At 41.1% G+C, this 21,114-nt stretch overlaps 1 protein-coding gene across 4 annotated transcripts in view; it reads right to left on the bottom strand.

Moving 5' to 3' along the window:
- Positions 1–21,114, bottom strand: part of whrna (whirlin a) — a 238,382-nt gene that overhangs the window by 113,809 nt on the left and 103,459 nt on the right. For all 4 annotated transcript variants that reach the window (XM_039779822.1, XM_039779825.1, XM_039779824.1 and 1 more), the window contains exon 2: positions 13,408–13,626. In XM_039779822.1, the coding sequence (XP_039635756.1) occupies positions 13,408–13,626 (219 nt within the window). The remainder of the gene's footprint in view (positions 1–13,407; positions 13,627–21,114) is intronic.

Raw genomic sequence — 21,114 nt, 5'->3', positions numbered from 1 at the left:
GTTGCCTGGTTTCCTTGTGTAATAATGCTTGTATAGACATCTTTTTTTCCTTTCTTTCTTCAGGAAAACCTGGGAAATCAGGATATGTACAGTATACTTCAGGCATATATATATATATATATATATACACATACATACACACACACACACACACACACACACACACACACACACACACACACACACACACACACACACACACACACACACACACACACACATTACAGGCCAAAAGTTTGGACACACTTTCTCATTCAATGCGTTTCCTTTTTATTTTCATGACTATTTACATTGTAGATTCTCACTGAAGGCATCAAAACTATGAATGAACACATATGGAATTATGTACTTAACAAAAAAGTGTGAAATAACTGAAAACATGTCTTATTTTAGATTCTTCAAAGTAGTCACCTTTTGGTTTTTCATTAATAAGGGAAAAAATTCCACTAATTAATGCTGACAAAGCACACCTGTGAAGTGAAAACCATTTCAGGTGACTACCTCATGAAGCTCATTGAGAGAACACCAAGGGTTTGCAGAGTTATCAAAAAAAGCAAAGGGTGGCTACTTTGAGGAATCTAAAATATAAGACATGTTTTCAGTATTTTCACATTTTTTTGTTAAGTACATAATTCCATATGTGTTCATTCATAGTTGTGATGCCTTCAGTGAGAATCTACAATGTAAATGGTCATGAAAATAAAGAAACACATTGAACGAGAAGGTGTGTCCAAACTTTTGGTCTGTACTGTACATACATACATACATATATACACACACACACACACACACACACACACACACACACATACACACACATTGTTATGGGACTGTAAAGACAAAAGAAAAAACTAAGTGGAAATTGAATTGCACAGAAATGTATTAAAATCACACAGAGAACAACAATAGATAAGACTTTTGGCTTTTTACGTCGACTCCAGTCTAAGAGGGATTCAGCGATGGGTTCGCTGTACCAAATCTTAAATTGTACATTTTCCTCCATCTGAATGAGACCCTTGATAACTTGGTTTGATCCTGTAGCTGCCTGTAGCAGCAGATCAGTTGCACCTTGGCAACTATATGATGACACATATGCACATATCTCTATTAAACAATGTCAGTTTCATCCCTATTATTTTCCCGCTGGTGTTAGGTTTGTCATCTGGCACGGAAATCTTACTTTTTCTTTTTTTATTCTAAACATATGGTGCTGCAGCTCTTCTTTTGTAATAACTACCGTCTGCTTATTGGAGGTATGCCAGCCACCTTGCTCATTGAGAATATGGAGGCCTTAGTGCTCTCAGTGACATTTACGCAGGTTATGGTTTTAATTACCAGACTCATCCTCCTTTTATTGGCAGCACATAGCAGCTCTTGAGGCTCAGTGTTCTCTGGCATCAGCTGTTCTCATGGAATCACTTCAACACTCTCTCTCTCTCTCTAAAAGGAGTCCCAGCGGTCTGGTGTCTTTGTTTTGTAAGCAATGGAATCTGCAGCGGCAACCATGGAGCCTTTTTTTGGGACAGACAAGTGCATATAAACAAAGAATTATATTACACATATTATAATGAGTAAGTTAGCGATGTGTGCATGACAAGTAACTATGCCTGTTTGTTTAGGCCTTTATTGTTTATTTTTAATTTTTTAGGACAGCTAAGACTTGAAAGGGGAGAGAGAGGGGGAATGACATGCAACAAAAAGTGCCGCTGCGTCTAGGACAGAGCCTCTGCATATAGGCGCACCCTCTACCAGGTGAGCTACCCAGGCACCCATAACTATACCCGTTTTAAATCTTGATGACATATCTTTGAATGTACTTCAACATCAGAAATGAATATCCCTTTCTTTTTTAAAGAGCGAAGAAGCTAAAACGGTCATACTATGATGACTGGATTAATATTTTACAAACTTAATCAGCAAGGCACTAACTACAGCGTGTATTAATGGAGCTGAAGCAGTTAAGATTCATGTGTGTCTCTCAGCTGCTGAAAAATTTAAAGTTCCAGTGTAATAAATCTTTTAAATCATTTAAATAATTTCTGACAGTTTCTTCCCCGCAGGCTGTAAGGTGGTGACAGGGGGGACGTTCGTAGGACTCAAGGTCCAATTATGGTTATTGTTTGAGTTTTTCAATTCTTCTTTAGTGTCCATCATCGTTTGTCCATTACTAAGTCTTACTAATATAATTCACTTTTACTCTTCCTGACTTCCATCAAAGTCGTCCTGGTCACATATACTGGAATCAGATAATGTGATTTTGGCCGCTTTCAGACCTACATTAGTTCGGAGGACTCGGTGCAATTCGGGGGTAAAGTTGCTATATTGTTGCATGTTTCATTTGGTTCGGTTTGCTTTCACACTGCACTTTGTCAAATATACCAAACACTGTAAACACCTGTCACACAAGCGAGACAAGATTAAAGAAGAGAGAGATGATGATGTCACACAGACGACAAGCGATGTATGGTCAGAACAGCCTATGGATCTGAAAGTTATCGGGCCCTATTTTAACGATCTGAAACGCAAGTATGAAACGCAAAACACTTTGCAAAACACTTTAGCTTTGTGGGCGGATCTCGGACTCTGTTGCTATTATACCGGCGGGATAAATGAGTCTTGCGCCCGACGCAAATCTAAAATGGGTTGGTCTGAAGTAGCTAGGTGTGGTTTGGGCGTAACGTGAAAATAACCAATCAGAGCGTCATCTCTCATTCCCTTTAAGAGCAGGCGCACTTGTTCCATGGCGGATTGCTATTATAACGGCGGATTTGCCTGGCGCACGCCAGCGGGAGCTGTCCGGGATTCGGCAAAGTAATAAATGCCCGTCTTAACCGGGTGGCGATGTTGCTGCGGCCTCTCGGGCGCATCGGGATGGATGTAGCTTGTCGGTATGCTAGGCTAGCTCCAAGTGATCTGAGAGTGTGAAAATCATTTCCAGTAAAGGACAATGTTGCAACAGTCGTTGTTTAGGTACCTTAAACGTGCACGAGTGGTCTCAGAGTCATCGCTGCAACCAGGAGATGAAGGAGAGCTGAGATCCACAACGCCTAGCACATCTTTGTCTCTGCCACCCCAGGATGCTAGTGCGGTTAGCGCGACCAGTGCCGGTGCTAGTGCCCGTGTCTCTGACTCGCTAGTGGATGATATAGCCCTGTGGATTTGTCTTCCGTGGATGAGCCCGCAACTCCAACCAGTGCTAAAGTATCCGGTCACTTCTTCTGCTTTAAGGAGTTTAATTGCGTAGGACCGCCAGATGATAACAGTAAGGTATGTGAAGGCTACTCTGCCTGTATTGTATTATGTCGTTATATGAGATATATGCATTAAAATAATCGACTCATAACTCGCTACAGAGCTGCAGGCGCAATTCTATTTCTATAACAGCTTGTTACTGTTGTCAAGTTGTTTTTCCCTCATGGTTTTCTCTTGTTATGGCCAATGATGCTTTAGGGCTTGTTAGTGTGATTTATTTATTTTTGTTAAACATGTTTATAACATGAATCATCACACTGAAGTAACAGTTTGTCTCGGCATGACAGAGGACGTTGTCAATGAACAAGTTATGTGGCCGAGTATTGATTGAAACTGTCTGGCTGTGTTGTTGATCCGTTTTGTTGCGAAATATGCGGCCTCATGTTATACGAGCAGAACTAAACTATGTTTTGGGGAAATATTAGATTCCTGACCACTTTTACAGTCTATAGGCCTTAGGTTAGGAGAGATGCGCTATAGCACAGCCAGATATGGTGCGTAATGGAGATTCCAAAACTCTCTTCTTTTGGTCAGAACCAAAAAGAGCGATTGCGGATACCGACATTTTTTACAATGCAACAACATATTTAAAGAGCATCAAGCTATCACAATCTTTATTATGTAAGCACCTATACTATATATAATATAACAGCATATTAGTCAGTCATTTGTATTAGGTTAAACAGTGATTTGATAACGTTTTTAATTTAAGGCCCACCCACAATTGGTCTGGCCCATCCAAAACTGGAATCCTGGCGCCGTGCCTGGTGCACACGCTACATTATGGCCAAGCATACGCCCCTAAAATAGCATCTGAATAACGCTCTACTGACTTTAGACTAGCGCCACTGACTTTAGGTTTTTCCTGGTCAGTGGCAGAATTGTTTTCTGAAACTGCAGAATAGCACCAGGGAAGATTAGCGCCGGAACACGCCTCCTCTTTTTGCTGAACCGCCCCCCGGAGCGCAAATACATTCCCAGGGCTCCAGACTAACTTTTTTTCACTAGGAGCACATTGGCCCCCAACTGAAAATTTTAGGGGCACACACCGTAAATCAACATGCTAACCAAATATTCACATTTCTACTAATTTCCACTGTATTACTAATAAACACTTTGATAATAGAAATTACAATGTGCTGTTTCAAATTTAGTTTCACATTTTATTGTAATTCGTCTATTGTAAGGTAAACTGCCAGCACCATCGCTGTCATGACAGTACAAATATTAAAAAAATATACCAGCTCTAGTCTCCAGTTTACAATTACAATGACTGAATTCATTAATTATTTATTTCTTACTCACTGTAACTTGTATTCTTTATTCTTGTATTTGTATATTATTCTTTTTTATTTTCATCATGACAGTTTTTAATTGCTCTTTACGGTTTCATGTAAAGCACTTTGAATTGCCTTGTTGCTGAAAGGCGCTGTAGAAATCAAGCTGCCTTGCCTTACAGCCTCAGCCTGTCAGTCAGTCCCCAGGGCAGATAAAACACAGTTGTCACTGCCAGGAAGTGTACATCAACAGCACCGCGACCACTTTCGCCTCACCGTTAATATCATATCGCAGCAAACGCTGTCTGCGTTAAGTTTTGAACAACTGTAACCACACTTGCAATCACTTTGTCGGCATTTCTGTGACTAACTGTGACTTCAACAAAACTGTAGTTTGTAGAGTAATTTGCTCCGTCCGCACCTCTGAGTGTGTGTGTTTGTGTGCGTGTGCGCGCGTCAGAGCTCTGCTCTCTGTCCTAAGCAGAGAGGACATAAGCTTGCGCTTACGAGCTCTCAGGTACCGAAATTTCCACGTTTAATGTGTAAAAAAGGGGGGCAAATTTATTGGTCGCACATGTGCGACTGGATGTAAAATTCAGTCGCACACTCTCAAATTTTGGTCGCAGTCTGGAGCCCTGATTCCCTAATTTTAAAGTCCGCTGTGCGTCTGGTGCAAAATAGGAATGATACATGCGTCAGTGTACAAAGGCAATTGCGCTGAGTGCAAGATAGGGCCCATCATCTGTTTAATCATATATAAGTCCGTAAATTGTGTGGAAGATTGAAACTGCAGGCTAATTAATGCATTGTTTTTGGTTCACTTCCTGTATTTCGTTTTGATTGCATTCTCACCTGAAGTGAACCGAACTGTAGTTCACTTGGAAGCGAACCGAGAACGCGTTTTCAAACGGACCAGAGTTTGTTTGTTTGATCCACACCAGAGTTGGGATGAGCTTTCACACCAGCCCAAACCAACCGGACCGTCAGACCAAACGCTCCAGGGTTTGTTTTAAACAGACCAAACGAGGTATGTGTAAAATCAACCTTAGTGACCATCCAAACTACATAAACTCTTTAACAGCCATTACAAATGGGCATTGCAAATATAATTGAAGCCTGAAGCAAATGCATAACCTATTTGTTATCCAGGGCTAGACTGGCCATCTGGCATTTTCCCGGTGGGCCGACGCACTTTTGGGCCAAACTGGCGTTATGATTTACAGCGTGGGTCTCAAACTCGCGGCCCGGGGACAATTGAGGCCCGCGGGATGATATTTTGTGGCCCCCTACTTGACATCAAAGTTTAGTGTTAGTGCAGCCCGCGCGTTGTTCTAAAATGCACCTTTTTGTTGTTGCGTTTGTCACTTATGGGCTATCATAGGTAGTCTAGCCAACCGCAAAGTACCTGGGGAAGTATCAATGTTAGTCACTTGGTTGACGTGTTCCGGAGTAATGGAAAATGCCATATGCCATCACCCAGTTCCAGTTAAGTCTCTCTCAAAACGTGCCGTGAAGAGAAAGGTTGGCGACGAGCACAGGCAATTTCAGGGAAAATGGGAGACGGAATATTTGTTTGTTGAGCACAGGGGCCCCCCCTACATGTCTCATATGCACAGAGAAAGTTGCAGTGTACAAGGAATATAACATCAGATGTCATTACTCAACTAGACATGCTGAGGAGTATCAAAATACCAGGGAGATGAGAGAAAGAACCGGGTCGCCAATCTTAAAAACTGTCTATTGAGGCAACAACATGTATTCAAGAAAGCAAACAAAGAGAATGAAGCAGCAGTCAAAGCTAGCTACATGGTGAGTGAGATGATTGCTAAGGCCGGAAAGCGGTTCAAGGAAGACGAGTTCATCAAAAAGTGTATGTTACTAGCTGCAAGTAAAGTCTGTCTGGAAAGTAAGGGTCATTTTAGCAACATCAGCCTTTCAGCTAACACAGTGGCAGAGTGCATTTCTGACCTGTCAGAAAACATATATGATCAACTGCGTGAGAAAGTCAAACGTTTTTGTGCATACTCAGTCACTCTTGATGAGAGCACGGACAACACTGACACTGCGCAGCTTGCAGTATATGTCCGTGGTGTTGACGACAATTTTGAAGTAATCGAGGAGTTGCTTGCTGCGATTCCAATGCATGGTCAGACCACCGCCAGCTATGTGGTGCTATTGAGGATGCTGGTTTGCCATGGAAGTGGTTTGCTGGAATAACAACCGACGGAGCGCCATCAATGACAGGAAGGAAAAATTTACTGGTGGCACTTTTTTAAAGAAAACTGGAAGAGGAGAATGTGGAGGAGGCCATTGCTCTGCACTGTATGATACATCAGCAGGCCCTTTGCGGCAAATGCCTGAGGTTTGACAATGTGATGTCTGTTGTTGTGAAATGCATCAACCATATCAGATCTAGGGGCTTAAAGCACTGGCAGTTCCACACCTTTTTGGAGGAAATAGAGTCAGAATATGAGGATGTGCTCTACTTCACCAAGGTACGTTGGCTCAGTAGGGGAAACGTCTTGAAGAGATTTTTTGAGTTAAGAGCTGAAGTGAAAGCCTTCATGGAGGAGGACGGGATGGCTGTTCCTGTGTTAAGTGATGGCTCATGGACTTCGCTTTTCTTGTTGACATCACACAGGAGCAGAATGTACTCAACAAGAAGTTACAAGGCCAGGGGCAGCTAGTCAGTGCTGCCTATGACAATGTGAGGGCATTCTCCACAAAACTTGTGTTATGGAAAGCCCAGCTCTCTCAGACAAAACTCTGCCATTTCCCAGCATGCAAGGCACTCATGGATGTGGGCACACCATTCAGTGGTGAGAAGTATGCTGATGCCATTATGAAGTTACAGGAGGAATTTGATGGCAGGTTTGCTGACTTCAAGACACACACAGACACTTTTCGAAATTCTTTCTTTTCTTTCCCTTCTCCTTCGATGTGCAAGATGCTCCACCTGTACTTCAAATGGAGCTCAGTGACCTGCAGTGCAATTCTCAACTCAAAGCCAAGTTCAGGGAGGTGAGTGGAAATGCAGACAAATTTGGACAATTTTTGAGAGAATTGCCACCCACCTTCCCTGAGCTCTCCAGGATGTTCAAGCGGACCATGTGCCTTTTTGGGAGCACATATCTATGTGAAAAGCTCTTCTGCACCATGAAGTTCAATAAGTCAAAGTACAGGTCCATACTTACTGATGAACATCTTCAAGCCATACTGAGGGTTTCAACGGTTTCCTCACTCAAGCCTGACCCAAACTCTACCTCCAGCGGCCCCCAGGTAAGTTGAGTTTGAGACTCCCGATTTACAGGTTTTTTTTTCGCCGCACCGGCCCATAAAGAACTGACAGCGGCCCATTGGTTAATTGTCTTTATTGCCGCTGGCCTGACCCAATCAAATCCAGGAACGCCCTTCCCCACTCCCGGCCCTGACACACGAGTTACCACAACAGAGCCATGGGAGCGAGTGAGGAAAAGATGGAAGAGAGAGTAGTTGACGACATGGTAAGGAGTAGGCACATTAACAGGGACTCTCAGGAAGGGAGGGAGGCTGTGTGTGTGTGTGTGTGTGTGTGTGTGTGTGTGTTTGTGTGTTTGTGTGTGTGTCGGCCCGCTCCCACGAAGCTCCGACCTGCAGAGGAGCAGAAGCCGCACCTTCGCCAAAATGAAGACTGAAACTATTTTGCTACAAACATTTACTCGCCATGTGGCAGATAGCCATATAGATAGATTTAATTAATTAATTATATATTATTTAAATGTAATATTTATTGTTAAATAATTGTTAAATGCAATACAGAGTCTGTAGTCTATCGCACAAACACTTGAGGAATGCTCAAGTGTTTGTGAACGTTTGACAGCCAGCAGGCTATGAATTACCTGGGAGAACATACGTGTCACAAACAGCAAACCACAGCGTGAAAGACGACATACTAAAGAGATCAAAGACATATTGTGGATATTTAAAACGTCTTCCAGTTCCAGTGTTAAATATTCTTTAGAAATAAAAGTTTATTGATCTTTGAAAAGGTGTACCTGCATTATTATGCAATTATCATTATATTCAATGAAAATGGTCTCTCAACGACAATATTATCGATTATCGCAATAATTTCTGGGACAATTTATCGTCCAGCAAAATTTGTTATCGTGACAGGCCTAGCTGTAACATTAAAGTTAGTGGCTGTCAGGAAAACTAACTTTTTAAGCTTACACTGAAAATGCTAGTGGTTAGCCTGTTGGGTAGCTGAAAAGTCTGTGTGATCTGTTAAATCATCTGTGTTCCTTGAATGGCTAAATTAGCTTCTCTTGTATTGTGGCTCTTTTCCAGGGCATATACTACTCTCAGCTTTATTGTAGCTTTAGGGAAGGGTTATGGTTATGGTTATTATATTTAGCAGACACTTTTGTCCAAAGCGACAAAATCTTACAATAGTTAAAATTAACAGTAAACTGTTTTTAAAAGTTGCTAAGCCAATATTAAGCAAAATAATAATAATCACAATAATGGCAATACAATTTCAAATATCAACAATTAAAAAAAATACCATAAATAAATATACAAATCATAACTAAGAATTATAAGATCAACAGATAAGTCTTGAGACCCCTCTTGAAGGATCCAAAACTATCACATGAACGCAGAACACAAGCAACTCATATCATAAAATGCACGCATATTTTAACAGGACTGTCTCAAATACATTGAGACAATTTGATGAGTGCGAGGAGTCACATGAAGAGATTACGAGTTTAGTAGGGGTGGTACGGTTCATGAAAAAACATCCGAACCGTTCGGTCCACTTGTCTCGGTTCGGAGCGTGCGTGCGGCGCACGGTTTGACGCATGCGCAACGTAGCCTCGTGCCTGTCAGGTGCCCGTATGTGACCTTAGACCATGTGTTTCCCTTTAGTGCAAAAGAAGAGCAAAAGACAAAACGTACAGCAAAAGACCGTGCAAAACCTTTCAGACCGTCCTGCCAACCTGTATACATTTTAACATCAATGTACGCTGTTAAAGGTTGTTTCACTCTAAAGGCAATCCTGTCAGCTCTCTGTAGCGGGCGGGGCTGCTCAGTTCCCCCCTGCGACTGACGCGCGCACACACACACAAACGCACACGGTGGAGACAGGAAAAACCGGAGATGAGACGTACAGGAGGATGTAAATTGAGGACAGCTTTGTCGTTATTGTAAGTGCAATGATAAGTTAAAGTCCAATAAGTACTTTATTAAACCGTATGAATGTGTGTCCCAGCCAAGGCAAGGATAGGAAATTAACTAACAATGTCAACTTTTTTTTATGTTTAACGTATTCTGACTTATTCAAAAGATGGAGCTTTAAGAGTTCCTCTCTTTTAAAGGATACAATTTTTGTAAGAACTACACTGAAGTTGGCAGTTTGATAAATGCAAGTTATTTCAATTGATATTCTGTAATATTTCAATCTTCATGTGCTAAAGAGGCACATAAGTTCCTGTAGATGGCAATACACATTCTACTTTTTTTGCTGTATCAAAATCTCACCTAGCTTTCCTCAGAGATGGTCCCAATAATGTGCTTAAAGTCAAGTCAAATTCAGTTTGTGCATGATTACATGATATAACTATATAATTATTTAATACTGTATCTTACATTGTGGATAATTAAGATATACACTCACCTTAAAGATTATTAGGAACACCTGTAAGATTTCTCGTTAATGCAATTATCTAATCAACCAATCACATGGCAGCTGCTTCAATGCATTTAGGGGTGTGGTCCATGTCTAGACAATCTCCTGAACTCCAAACTGAATGTCAGAATGGGAAAGAAAGGTGATCAAAGCCACTTTGAGCGTGGCGTGGTTATTGGTGCCAGACGGGCTGGTCTGAGTATTTCACAATCTGCTCAGGGATTTTCATGCACAACCATTTCTAGGGTTTACAAAGAATGGTCTGAAAAAGGAAAAACATCCAGTATGCTGCAGTCCTGGGGGGCAAAAATGCCTTGTTGATGCTAGAGGTCAGAGGAGAATGGGCTGAGTGATTCAAGCTGATAGAAGATCAACTTTGACTCAAATAACCACTCGTTACAACCGAGGTATGCAGCAAAGCATTTGTGAAGCCACAACGCGCACAACCTTGAGGCGGAAGACCCCCCCGGGTGCCACTCATCTCCACTAAAAATAGGAAAATGAGGCTACAATTTGCACGAGCTCACCAAAATTGGACAGTTGAATGTTGCCTGGTCTGATGAGTCTCGATTTCTGTTGAGACATTCAGATGGTAGAGTCAGAATTTGGCGTAAACAGAATGAGAACATGGATCCGTCATGCCTTGTTACCACTGGGCAGGCTGCTGCTGGTGGTGTAATGGTGTGGGGAATGTTTTCTTGGCACACTTTAGGCCCCTTAGTACCAATTGGGCATCATTTAAATGCCACAGCCTACCTGAGCATTGTTTCTGACCATGTCCATCTTTTTATGACCACCATGGACCCATCCTCTGATGGCTACTCCCAGCAGGATAATGCACCATGTCACAAAGCTCAAATCATTTCAAAATGGTTTTTTTAACATGACAATGAGATCACTGTACTAAAATGGCCCCCATAGTCACCAGATCTCACCCCAATAGAACATCTTTGGGATGTGGTGGAACGGGAGCTTCGTACCCTGGATGTGCATCCCACAAATCTCCAACTGCAACATGCTCTCCTCTCAATATGGGCCAACATTACTAAAGAATGCTTCCAGCACCTTGTTGAATCAATGCCAGAAGAATTAGGTCAGTTCTGAAGGCAAAAGGGGGTTAAACATGGTAGTAGGGTGTTCCTAATAATCTTTTAGGTGAGTGTATATCATATGCTGAAGTATATTTCTGGAGTTTTAAAGATTAAAAGAAAAAATAACAAGAACCGTACAGAACCGAAAACCGTGACCCTAAAACCGTGATACAAACCAAACCGTGGGTTTTGTGAACCGTGCCACCCAGTAGAGATGAGTTTAGGGTCCAAAGACAGAGACGCACAGCAAACAGGCCTTCATTAGCAGAGTGAAAGAAACGGTTCATAACTCGGCTGAATGTAAACAGAGAGGTTATTATCCTCGTTTCAGTCTGAAGGTCCGTTCACAGCATGACGTCTGGTACAGAAGCAGAACTTCATGCCTTTGGAGCAGGGATCATCAACTACATTTTTTTCAAGGGACAGAATTTTTCTAAGCAGACACTGGGGGCCGGGACTTTGAAATAAAATGAATTTATACCTAATACGCCTATTCTTGTTCGAAATTTTCACTTTCTTACTGAATTAATGCAATATTTTTTTTTTACATGTATTACTGTGAGGAAACTCCTAAAAAACATGGAAACTCCATAATGATAACTGGCTCTTTAACTAGAAAATGATCTCAGACTAGGAGGTAGTTCACTGAGGAGTGATGGTTAAAGTCTGTGATTATGGAAACGTTATTGTAGTATGCAGCGTCCTGATTGATGGAAAATGCTTGCAGAAGGAAATGGCTGTTGTCACGTAAACATGTCACTGTCAAAGAGGCTGAAGCGAAAAGTTGATGTGGAAAAGCCAAAAGCCCAGCTTTAATGATGAATGACTGATAAGCAGGCTATGCACTCGTCATGTATTCCTCATTTGCAATGAAAGATGCTGCTGCAAAATAATACAACCAGCATCATCATCATCATCAAGAATGAAGAACTCGAAACATAACGATCGCGTCATTCACGTGCATATTAAGTAGCCACTTATAATACCTCCATAGATTTACGGCTCCAGCGGAGAGTTTGGTTTCTTCAGCCAGCAGTGAGGTTTACAAGACTTTGTCCAAATTTCCAGATTCCCGGCAAACTAAGATAAACAGTTAGACTACAAACCGACAGCTTTTGTTTTAGCTTGTTTGCAAAAATTCGCTTTTTGCAGAGTTGAGCTGTATTTGCGTAAAACAGCGTGGTGGACAAAAGTGGACTGAGCAGACAGAGCAGATTGATATATCACTTTCTACATGTTTATGCCGGTCTACACAGGTGAGTGCATTGATAAGTATTGACTTTCTACTCACAAAGGTTTAATTGTAGCCTATTTATAGAAAAGAGACCAGCGTGAGTTCATCTGCCCCAGCGGCCGTTGGTAACTCTCTCTGTATCCTTCCCAGTGAGGTGCTGCGTGTTTTAACGCACACGCATCTCGGCTCAGCGGTGTGTGTGGAGCTCGGGCATCGCTGTACAGAATCCCGGCATTTGAATAGAGATGTAAATACAGGGGGCTTGGTTTTTGCTCTAAATGCTTGAAATGGTAAATAACAGAACGCATTTTTTCCGCTTTACATTTTGTGAATTCATGATTATTCTGCGGGCCAGACTAAAAAAGCTTTGGCGGGCCGGATGTGGCCCACGGGCCGCCAGTTGACGTTCACTGCTTTAGAGGATGGTATGATTTTTAACATAGGTTTATGGGGTTTATGATTTTTGGATCAAACACAGATATATTTGCTTCCTTTAGATCAACGTAATTTAGCTTGCCTTTTTACATTCATCATGAATATTTGATTTCATATTTTTTATATCACTGACTTTCAAAGAAATTAAAGAAATGATTCATGCAAATAATGTACTCATAGTACAAACAGAAACTGTTAAAAGGATGCATGTTTGGAACAAATTATTGCCATGGCAACCTATAAAACTGCAATAAAAATGATTTATCATCATAGAGTTCCTGGGACATGTTATTCAGAACATGAATATTTTACTTCCCCCCCCCCCTCTGATAGTACTTCTTTTGAAAGTACAACTGAGATATTTGTGTAAAACAGAAAAAGGTAGCCAATGGAAACAGCTTCATTATTCCAGAGCTCTGGTCTTTCGTTTCTCGTGTAAAGCCTCACCTTCTTCTCGTCTCCCTCCTGCAGTAGCTGCATGTTGCTGCGTCGCTGGCTGTCGGTTCTCCTCAGGGTGGCGCTCCGGTGCTCAGTCAGGTCGGGAGGGGGGGACACACTCCGACCCTGAGGGTCAACCCAGGTGTAAACATGGTTGGTGACGTAGCCGCCGGGAATCCGCCCGACTGAACGCACAGAGAGGCAAAGTTTTTTACTGCCTTTCAGTACCTGAGGAGAGGAGAGGAGAGGAGAGAGTGACTACAGGCCAATGTAGGTTATATACACAAGTCAGACTTATTATTTTATATTGCACTAAACTTATGATAAAATAACATACATTTATAATTCATAATAAGTAAGTCTAATAAGTCATAATGTCAATGTTTTTTAACAGTAAAATAACTTTTAACTAAAGGTGAATTAACTATCAATTCACCATTTATTTGATGGTTATTATAAAGTGTTACCCAAACATTTGTATTTCTCAGAACATGAGTGCGAGTCCAAACTTCAATCAATTGAATGGGATTTTGTAAGGCCAGGGCTGGACTGGCCATCTGGCATACCGAGCATTTTCCAAGTGGGCCAACGCACTTTTTGGCCAAATCGGCGATATAATTTATAGGGCTTTTTTTTTTTTTTGGGGCTGCACCGGCCCATAAAGAACTGACAGCAGCCCATTGGTTAATTTTTTTGGCACTGGCCTGAACCAATCAAATCCAGGAACCCCCTTCCCCACTCCGGGCCCTGAGACACAAGCTGTAATAGTTATGCTTACGCTGGAAGTTTAGCATCCATGTTAAAATGGACAAACGACCACTAAAGCGCAAGGGAGGTGCAGAGAAATTACGGGAGAAAAAGATTAAGAATCTACAGGCGGATGCCTCAAAATGTGCCAAAATTTTTGACATATTCGGGGCTGTAGTACTTAGCTGCTTCAACATTGGCATTACCGGAAGTAGAGGAAGGAGGAGAGGTGGCTGGCTATAGCAGAGAAGCAGAAACGACATCATGACAGGGAAGAAGCCGAGGAGGAGGAGAGTGACCCCGACAGGGCCATGGGAGCGAATGAGGAAAAGATGGAATGCGTGAATGCGTTATGTGCGCCTCACGTCATAACGACAACAAGTAGTTAAAGTTAGTGGCTGTCAGGTAACCTAACTGCTTAAGTTCACATTGAAAATGCTAGCGGTTGGCCTGTTGGGTAGCTGAAAAGTCTGTGTGATCTATGCAGCCTGTTCTACTAGGCTCATGTATACAATGTAAAAATAATTATAGCTTAACTTAGCTGACACTTCTCTGTGTTTCTCACTCTTTTAAAAGGTTACCTTGTTAGAGTAAATCTTTCTTGTTCATTGGTGTGGGCCAAGGCAACATTTTGACTGACTTTACTGACAATACATACTTGTATACTTAAATGTTATTAAATCATTTGAAATTATACTTTAAACTCTTCGTCTTTGGCAATTCCTTGCACTTGAGTATAGACATTGTGTACTCTATGGCCTCCAGGTTGTCAATCAAAAGTGAGCGATTACACTGCTTCTCTTGTATTGGGGCTCTTTTCCAGGGCATATACTACTCTCAGCTTTATTGTAGCTTTAGGGAAGGGTTATGGTTATTGTATTTAGCAGACACTTTTGTCCAAAGCGACAAAATCTTACAATAGTTAAAATTAACAGTAAACCGTTTTAAAAAGTTGCTAAGCCAATATTAAGCAAAATAGTAATAACAACAATGATGGCAATAAAATATCAAATATCAATAATACAAAAATAAACAAATACCATAAATCTACAGACCATAACTCTAAGAATGAATGAATTATTTAAGTGTAAGATCAACAGATAAATCTTGAGACCCCTCCTGAAGGATCCAAAACTATCACATGAACGCAGAACACAAGCAACTAATATCATAGAATGCACGCATATTTTAAGAGGACTGTCTGCAGAGAATGTGTCTGACCAATCACGGTGGGTGTGGGCCGCCTGGGCCAAAAATGCCAGGGCTGATTTTTTTTGTCCCAGTCCAGCCCTGTAGAAGGCCGTAGAATCTGCCCACATAAAATGGTATGGTACAAACGCTGTGTGAGGTTGTGGCAGTGCATATAAAGTACGACACATCACTATATTTGGGATGGGAATTAAAGATTACAGAGAAGCAACCACTTTTTTGCAAAGCTTCTGACTGCAAAAAAACCAAATGACCAAACACCCTTCCACAGACACACACAAACACATTTCTAACACATTCCTACTGAAAATTGCTGTTGGCTGTGCCTCATTGCCTTCTGATAGCTTCTTGTATGTGCAATCCCTCTGCAGATCAATGTATTCCCATGTGCCCGGTGGTCTGGAGAAATCAGACTGAACGGGGTTGAAGACCTAATCAAACACTCCCTGTGCACCACAAACACAAAGAGGACCTCAGCTTTCATTTCAGACTAGAAATGATCACAAACACTGATATTACTCCAGCACTCAGAAAAGTCCCAGCATGAAAAGGTTTCATATATATTGCCATCGTTCATGTGCGTTAAATACCATAGACAAATACAATCAATCATTCCTCCAATGTCAGGTACTGACCAGGAAAGTGGATCACATCACTCCAGTACACTGGCTTCCTGTCTCTCAAAGAATTGATTTTGAAATACTATTGGTGGTTCATAAAGCACCGAATGGTTTATTTCTGATCTGCTGCTAGATAATGAACCATCCAGACCTCTCAGGTCACCTGGGACAGGTCTGCTTTGTGTCCCCAGAGTCAGAACTAAACAAAAAAAAAAAACTCCAGTCCGCTCTCAGTTCTTTTAATCAGGGCCGAAGACTTGTTTTTATGCTGCCTTTTTCAAAGTAATTGTTCATTTCTTACACTGCACTTATATTCTTGTATTTTATACCTGTCTTATTCTATTCTAGCTGTTTTTTATTGTTTTAAACTGCTTTTTCATTTTTTCTGAAATGTGCTATATAAATAATGCTGCCTTGCTGTTGTGGATTCATTGTTCAACCATTTGTTTTTCTGCTTCACACCCTAAATATACAATATTGGGCCTCTTCCTCCTCCTGTTAAAGCTGTGGTAGGCAGTTGGGGTGTGAATCTTCACTGGTCTCACGATTCAATTACGATAATCCTTTCAACGATTCAAATCGATATTACGATGCATCACCTCGTCACTATTATTGAGCAAATGCTGATTCAGCAGCATTATTGTAACACAGCACCGTTATCCGATTCTTCATTCTTCAACCTCTTTGGTCGCCTCTAACTTCTTCAGTTTTATTACTTTTATTGTTTTTAAGTATTACTTCTTTAATGTCCTCAATAAAAACTCAAAGGCCAGACCATGATACCTCCAGAAGTGTGTGAGCTTGGTGAAAAGGACTTCACAAAGTAGCTCTGTGTTCTGTAGCCAAAGCCCCTCCGTTCTCTTCTTCAGTGAACCTCAAATATCGCTAACCCTTACATTAATCTCATCTTATCTGTCTTGTTCCGACAATACTTGCAAGGAACTGTTAAATGCTCCTACAACATATGCTGCAAGCAACAACTGGAATTATTACTCGTCAGAGTGCTGCAGAATGCAGAGGATGCCCGTCTCCTTGAGCACAACGATCCGGCTAAATCAATTTCACAATCCTGATTTGTGCTGAGAGATAATAACTTCAATTCTGAGGCAAGAAAACCCTGTCAGCACTGAAGATCGCTGGACCAAAATGTCTGTCATTACTCCCTCTATCTTCCACCTCCTCCCCTCCTTATGGCAGCATCAATGCAGAGGTGGAGATAAAAGTTTCTAACCGATAAGTTCAGCAACACATGAGCAGGTACACTGCTAGTAGCCTTTACTCACACACACACACACACACACACACACACACACACACACACACACACACACACACACACACACACACACACACACACACACACACACACACACACACACACACACACACACACACACACACACACACACACACACACACACCCCACACACAAAAAAAAAAAAAAAAAAAAAAAAAAAAAAAAAAAAAAAAAAAAGAGAGAGAGAGAGAGTGTACAACTACAAGTAAAGCTGGCAATATGGAGATAATCTAATGCACGATAGTTTTGACCAAATACATCGATGTCAATATTGCCGCGATATTGTATGGTTAACTTTTGGTGCTTTCACAAAAAATGTATACAATGACATTTTAGATAAATAATCATCAATAATGTGGCTATAATGACTAAATGGGTAAAGGCAAAAAAGAAAACAGCTAAAAGAGTCTGTTCAGAAAATTACATCAATTTAATGCAGCCTTTAAAACCATAAAAACGACAACACTTGTGTCATATCACGAACAACCAATTTTAAGACGATATCTAGCCTCATATATATCGATGTCGATGTAATATAGATATATTGGCCAGGCCAGCCCTTACTAAAAGAGAGAGAAGTACTTTCATACGAAAAAAGGCACCGAACCACAAACGGCATGAAGGTAAATTGCCTGTCTTCTTGATTGTATTATTGTGTCAAACTTTTGACAGTGTTGATGTCAGAGGCTTTCTCCTTGATTTGAACAATGCACATCACCAGCCCATGACATGTTTCACATCCGTCTGAGCTGTCAGATATCACCAGGGGGGCCTGGGAAACAAAATGCAATCAGGATCACACCGAAAGGATGCCAGGAGGAGGATCAGACAAAAGGGAAACCTTTAAATTAAATACTTTAATAGTTTAGTTGGTGATATCGTTCCAAAGTCACAATTAGACTTTGATCAACACTTGATTTCTCTGTTAGCACAAAACAGTATACAGATTTATTGTATACGACCCATATAACTTGTAGTATGTAGTACATACTGTGGACTAATGTTATGGAACTTGGACATTTTTTTGGGATGATGATGATGATGATGATATCACAGCAAGAACCTTTACAACTTGCACTGCAGCATCCACAATCTCAAACAGGTTTTTAACTCGTTACTTTTGTTAATTCTTTTTTTAATTAGGTGACTGTTTGATCTAGGGACGCACGATATACTGGCAATCATATCGCTATTGGCCGATGCTAGTCATTTTGTTACACATCGGTCCGATGAGCAAAACTGGGCCGACGTGAACAATCAATGATTATTTCCGTCTAGCTGCTGTTGTGCGTTGTTTTGGCCACGCAGAGTTTGAGTGACGCAGTACAGGATTTACATGCTGAAGACGAAGCAATGAAATGAGACGTGAATTGCAGAATGCAATACTTGCAAGGTTGAAATAATGCAAGGAGGACGCAGGGTCAAATCCTTCATCACCACCAATTTGATTACTCATATAAAGAACCGCAATCCAGAAGTTCACCAACATTGTTTGTGCGATAGCCAGTGTATGGTGGAGAGCAGTAGTAGTAACGTTATAGCTGTGAATGTAGCAGTGCAGTCTGTGCAGTTTCTGTCGGTTAATAAATGCTACAACTCCTCAAGACCCAAGCTAAGATCCTGTGTCTTGCTTGATTGCTGCTGGTTAAACAAAGTGAAGGGGGGATTAGCCGGCACAGAGCTAGCGACAACTTTAGCTCAGACTCACTAAAGGAATACGCCACAGTTTGTTGAAATAGTGCTTATCACGGTCTACCCTGGCTGTAGATAGGTGGGCCAACGCATTTTTTGTCTCAGTACAAGTAATTAGGTTGTTTTTTTTGTCTCTTGTTGGCTCACTTTTACTCACAACATGCTAACCGGCAACATAGGATTCCATTCACTACGCTAAGCTAACTAGCGGCGGCGCTGCCGGTGTTGCAGCGGACTAAAACAATGTATGCACAAAAACTGCGTTGGCCCACCTATCTACAGCTAGGGGAGACCGTGATAAGCCCTGTTTCAACAAACTGTGGCGTATCCCTTTAAGGTGGGCTGGCTTTAAGGTGGACCAGCTATTCTCATTTCAGTGACAACCTGCTCTTTCAAGTTTTGCTTTAGTGAGGTGTCCCTCACCAACCCACAGAAAACCCTGATTAATCACAAAATCTTGTCAGGATATTTGGTTTTATGATCCATAGTTATTGATTTATGAGCCAGACTTTTTTACAGATGTGAGTTAAACTGGACTTTCATTAATTATTATAAAGTTATAAAAGCAGCCTTAAACTAACGCTCTTAGTTACTTGTGTTTTTCATGGTGGCCCTAGCAATGTGGTAAATCTAGGATCCATGGGCTTTTTCAAATGTTTTTCAAATAAAGACATTACTTTTTCACATTCAGTGTTTACACGTTTTTCAGTACAACATAATTTTCATAGAAACTACAACTGTTAAAAGGTTGAAATCGACAGCCAGATCATATCGACGTTGGTAAAAATTGGTTACGTGCCATACCAGCAATAATAATAATAATAATATCGGTTATTGGTATCGGCCAACATTTTCATATCGGTGCATCCCGAGTTTGATTCAAGCACATTGGCTTCTCTCTTAGACACTTTGCCAAGCAGCTACAGAGCATCACTTTGATTTATAGTTCCAAACAAAGCTTATCATGGTGCATGCTGTTGTGAGAAATGTAACTGCATTTAGGGGAAATGGAGGAAGAAAGCAAAATGAGCAGTGTTTTTCAAAGCAATGAGAAGCAGGGGTGCAGGGAGTTAGGGCAACATGACACTTAAGGAGAAAAAGAAAGATGCAGGGTAATGGAGGCCATGGGGAGGTGCGGCAGTGGGGCAAGCAGGCTGCTCCATCCTGTGAATAAGAAACAGTGGTAATCGGCTAAGCAGCCATAGTACAGCGGTCCTAATGCGCTGTCCCTGGAGGAAAGTGCTGATTGTGACACTGGGCTGATGAAACTCAGCCCTGCTTTCAAAGAGAACAAACAGCGCTGTGAAAAACAATGGAATATATACCAGAGCATAATGGGAAATGACATCAGCAGGTAAACTGCTTTCAGATGATGCTGCGAAAAAAAACAATGCGCTCTAATGAGAGTCCAGGGAATCCATTTCATACACAAAGGCCGGCTGTAGAATCCATCCAGTTTCATCAATTTGAAATGCACAGTGTCAGGAAATTTACAGAGTAAGAAATGACTTATGATACATGAGGGGTTCAACCATAAACTCTAGTTATGTACAGAGTCCGTATTAAGTGGCCCCAATGGTACCGCAAACTCCTTTCACTGGAGTAGGCAAACATCAAAATGTTAACTGGAAGCATTACATGATGTGCATATGTGTACTGTATGTGTTGTGACTAAACAACTATTTGAGTTAGAGCTGCAAAGACTAATCGACTCATCGGAAATGGAATAATCGGTTAGAGTCATTTTTCATGAAAAAAGTTAACATTCTCTGATCTCAGCTTCTTAAATATTTTCTAGTTTATTAACTCCTTTATGACAGTAAATTGAATATCTGAGTTGTGGACAAAACAAGACTTTTGAGGATATCATGTTGGGCTTTAGGAAACACTGATTAACATTATTTTTTACAATTTTCTTTCATTTTATAAACCAAACAACTAATAGATTATTCGAGGAAAAGAAAATCAACAGATTATTTCATAATGGAAATAATTGTTAGATGCAGCCCCTATTTGAGTATCAAAATGTGTGTTGGCTGTTCTGAAACATGGCCAATGGAAGAGTCCGTATAAGTCTGTATATATAAGTCGATAATAATAGACATAGACATTTATCCACAACAAGCAAACTGCAAATATAGTATTTGAAAC

The sequence above is a fragment of the Perca fluviatilis genome, chromosome 17 (assembly GCF_010015445.1).
Source record: "Perca fluviatilis chromosome 17, GENO_Pfluv_1.0, whole genome shotgun sequence".
NCBI lineage: Eukaryota > Metazoa > Chordata > Actinopteri > Perciformes > Percidae > Perca > Perca fluviatilis.
This window is presented reverse-complemented; position numbering and strand designations above follow the sequence as displayed.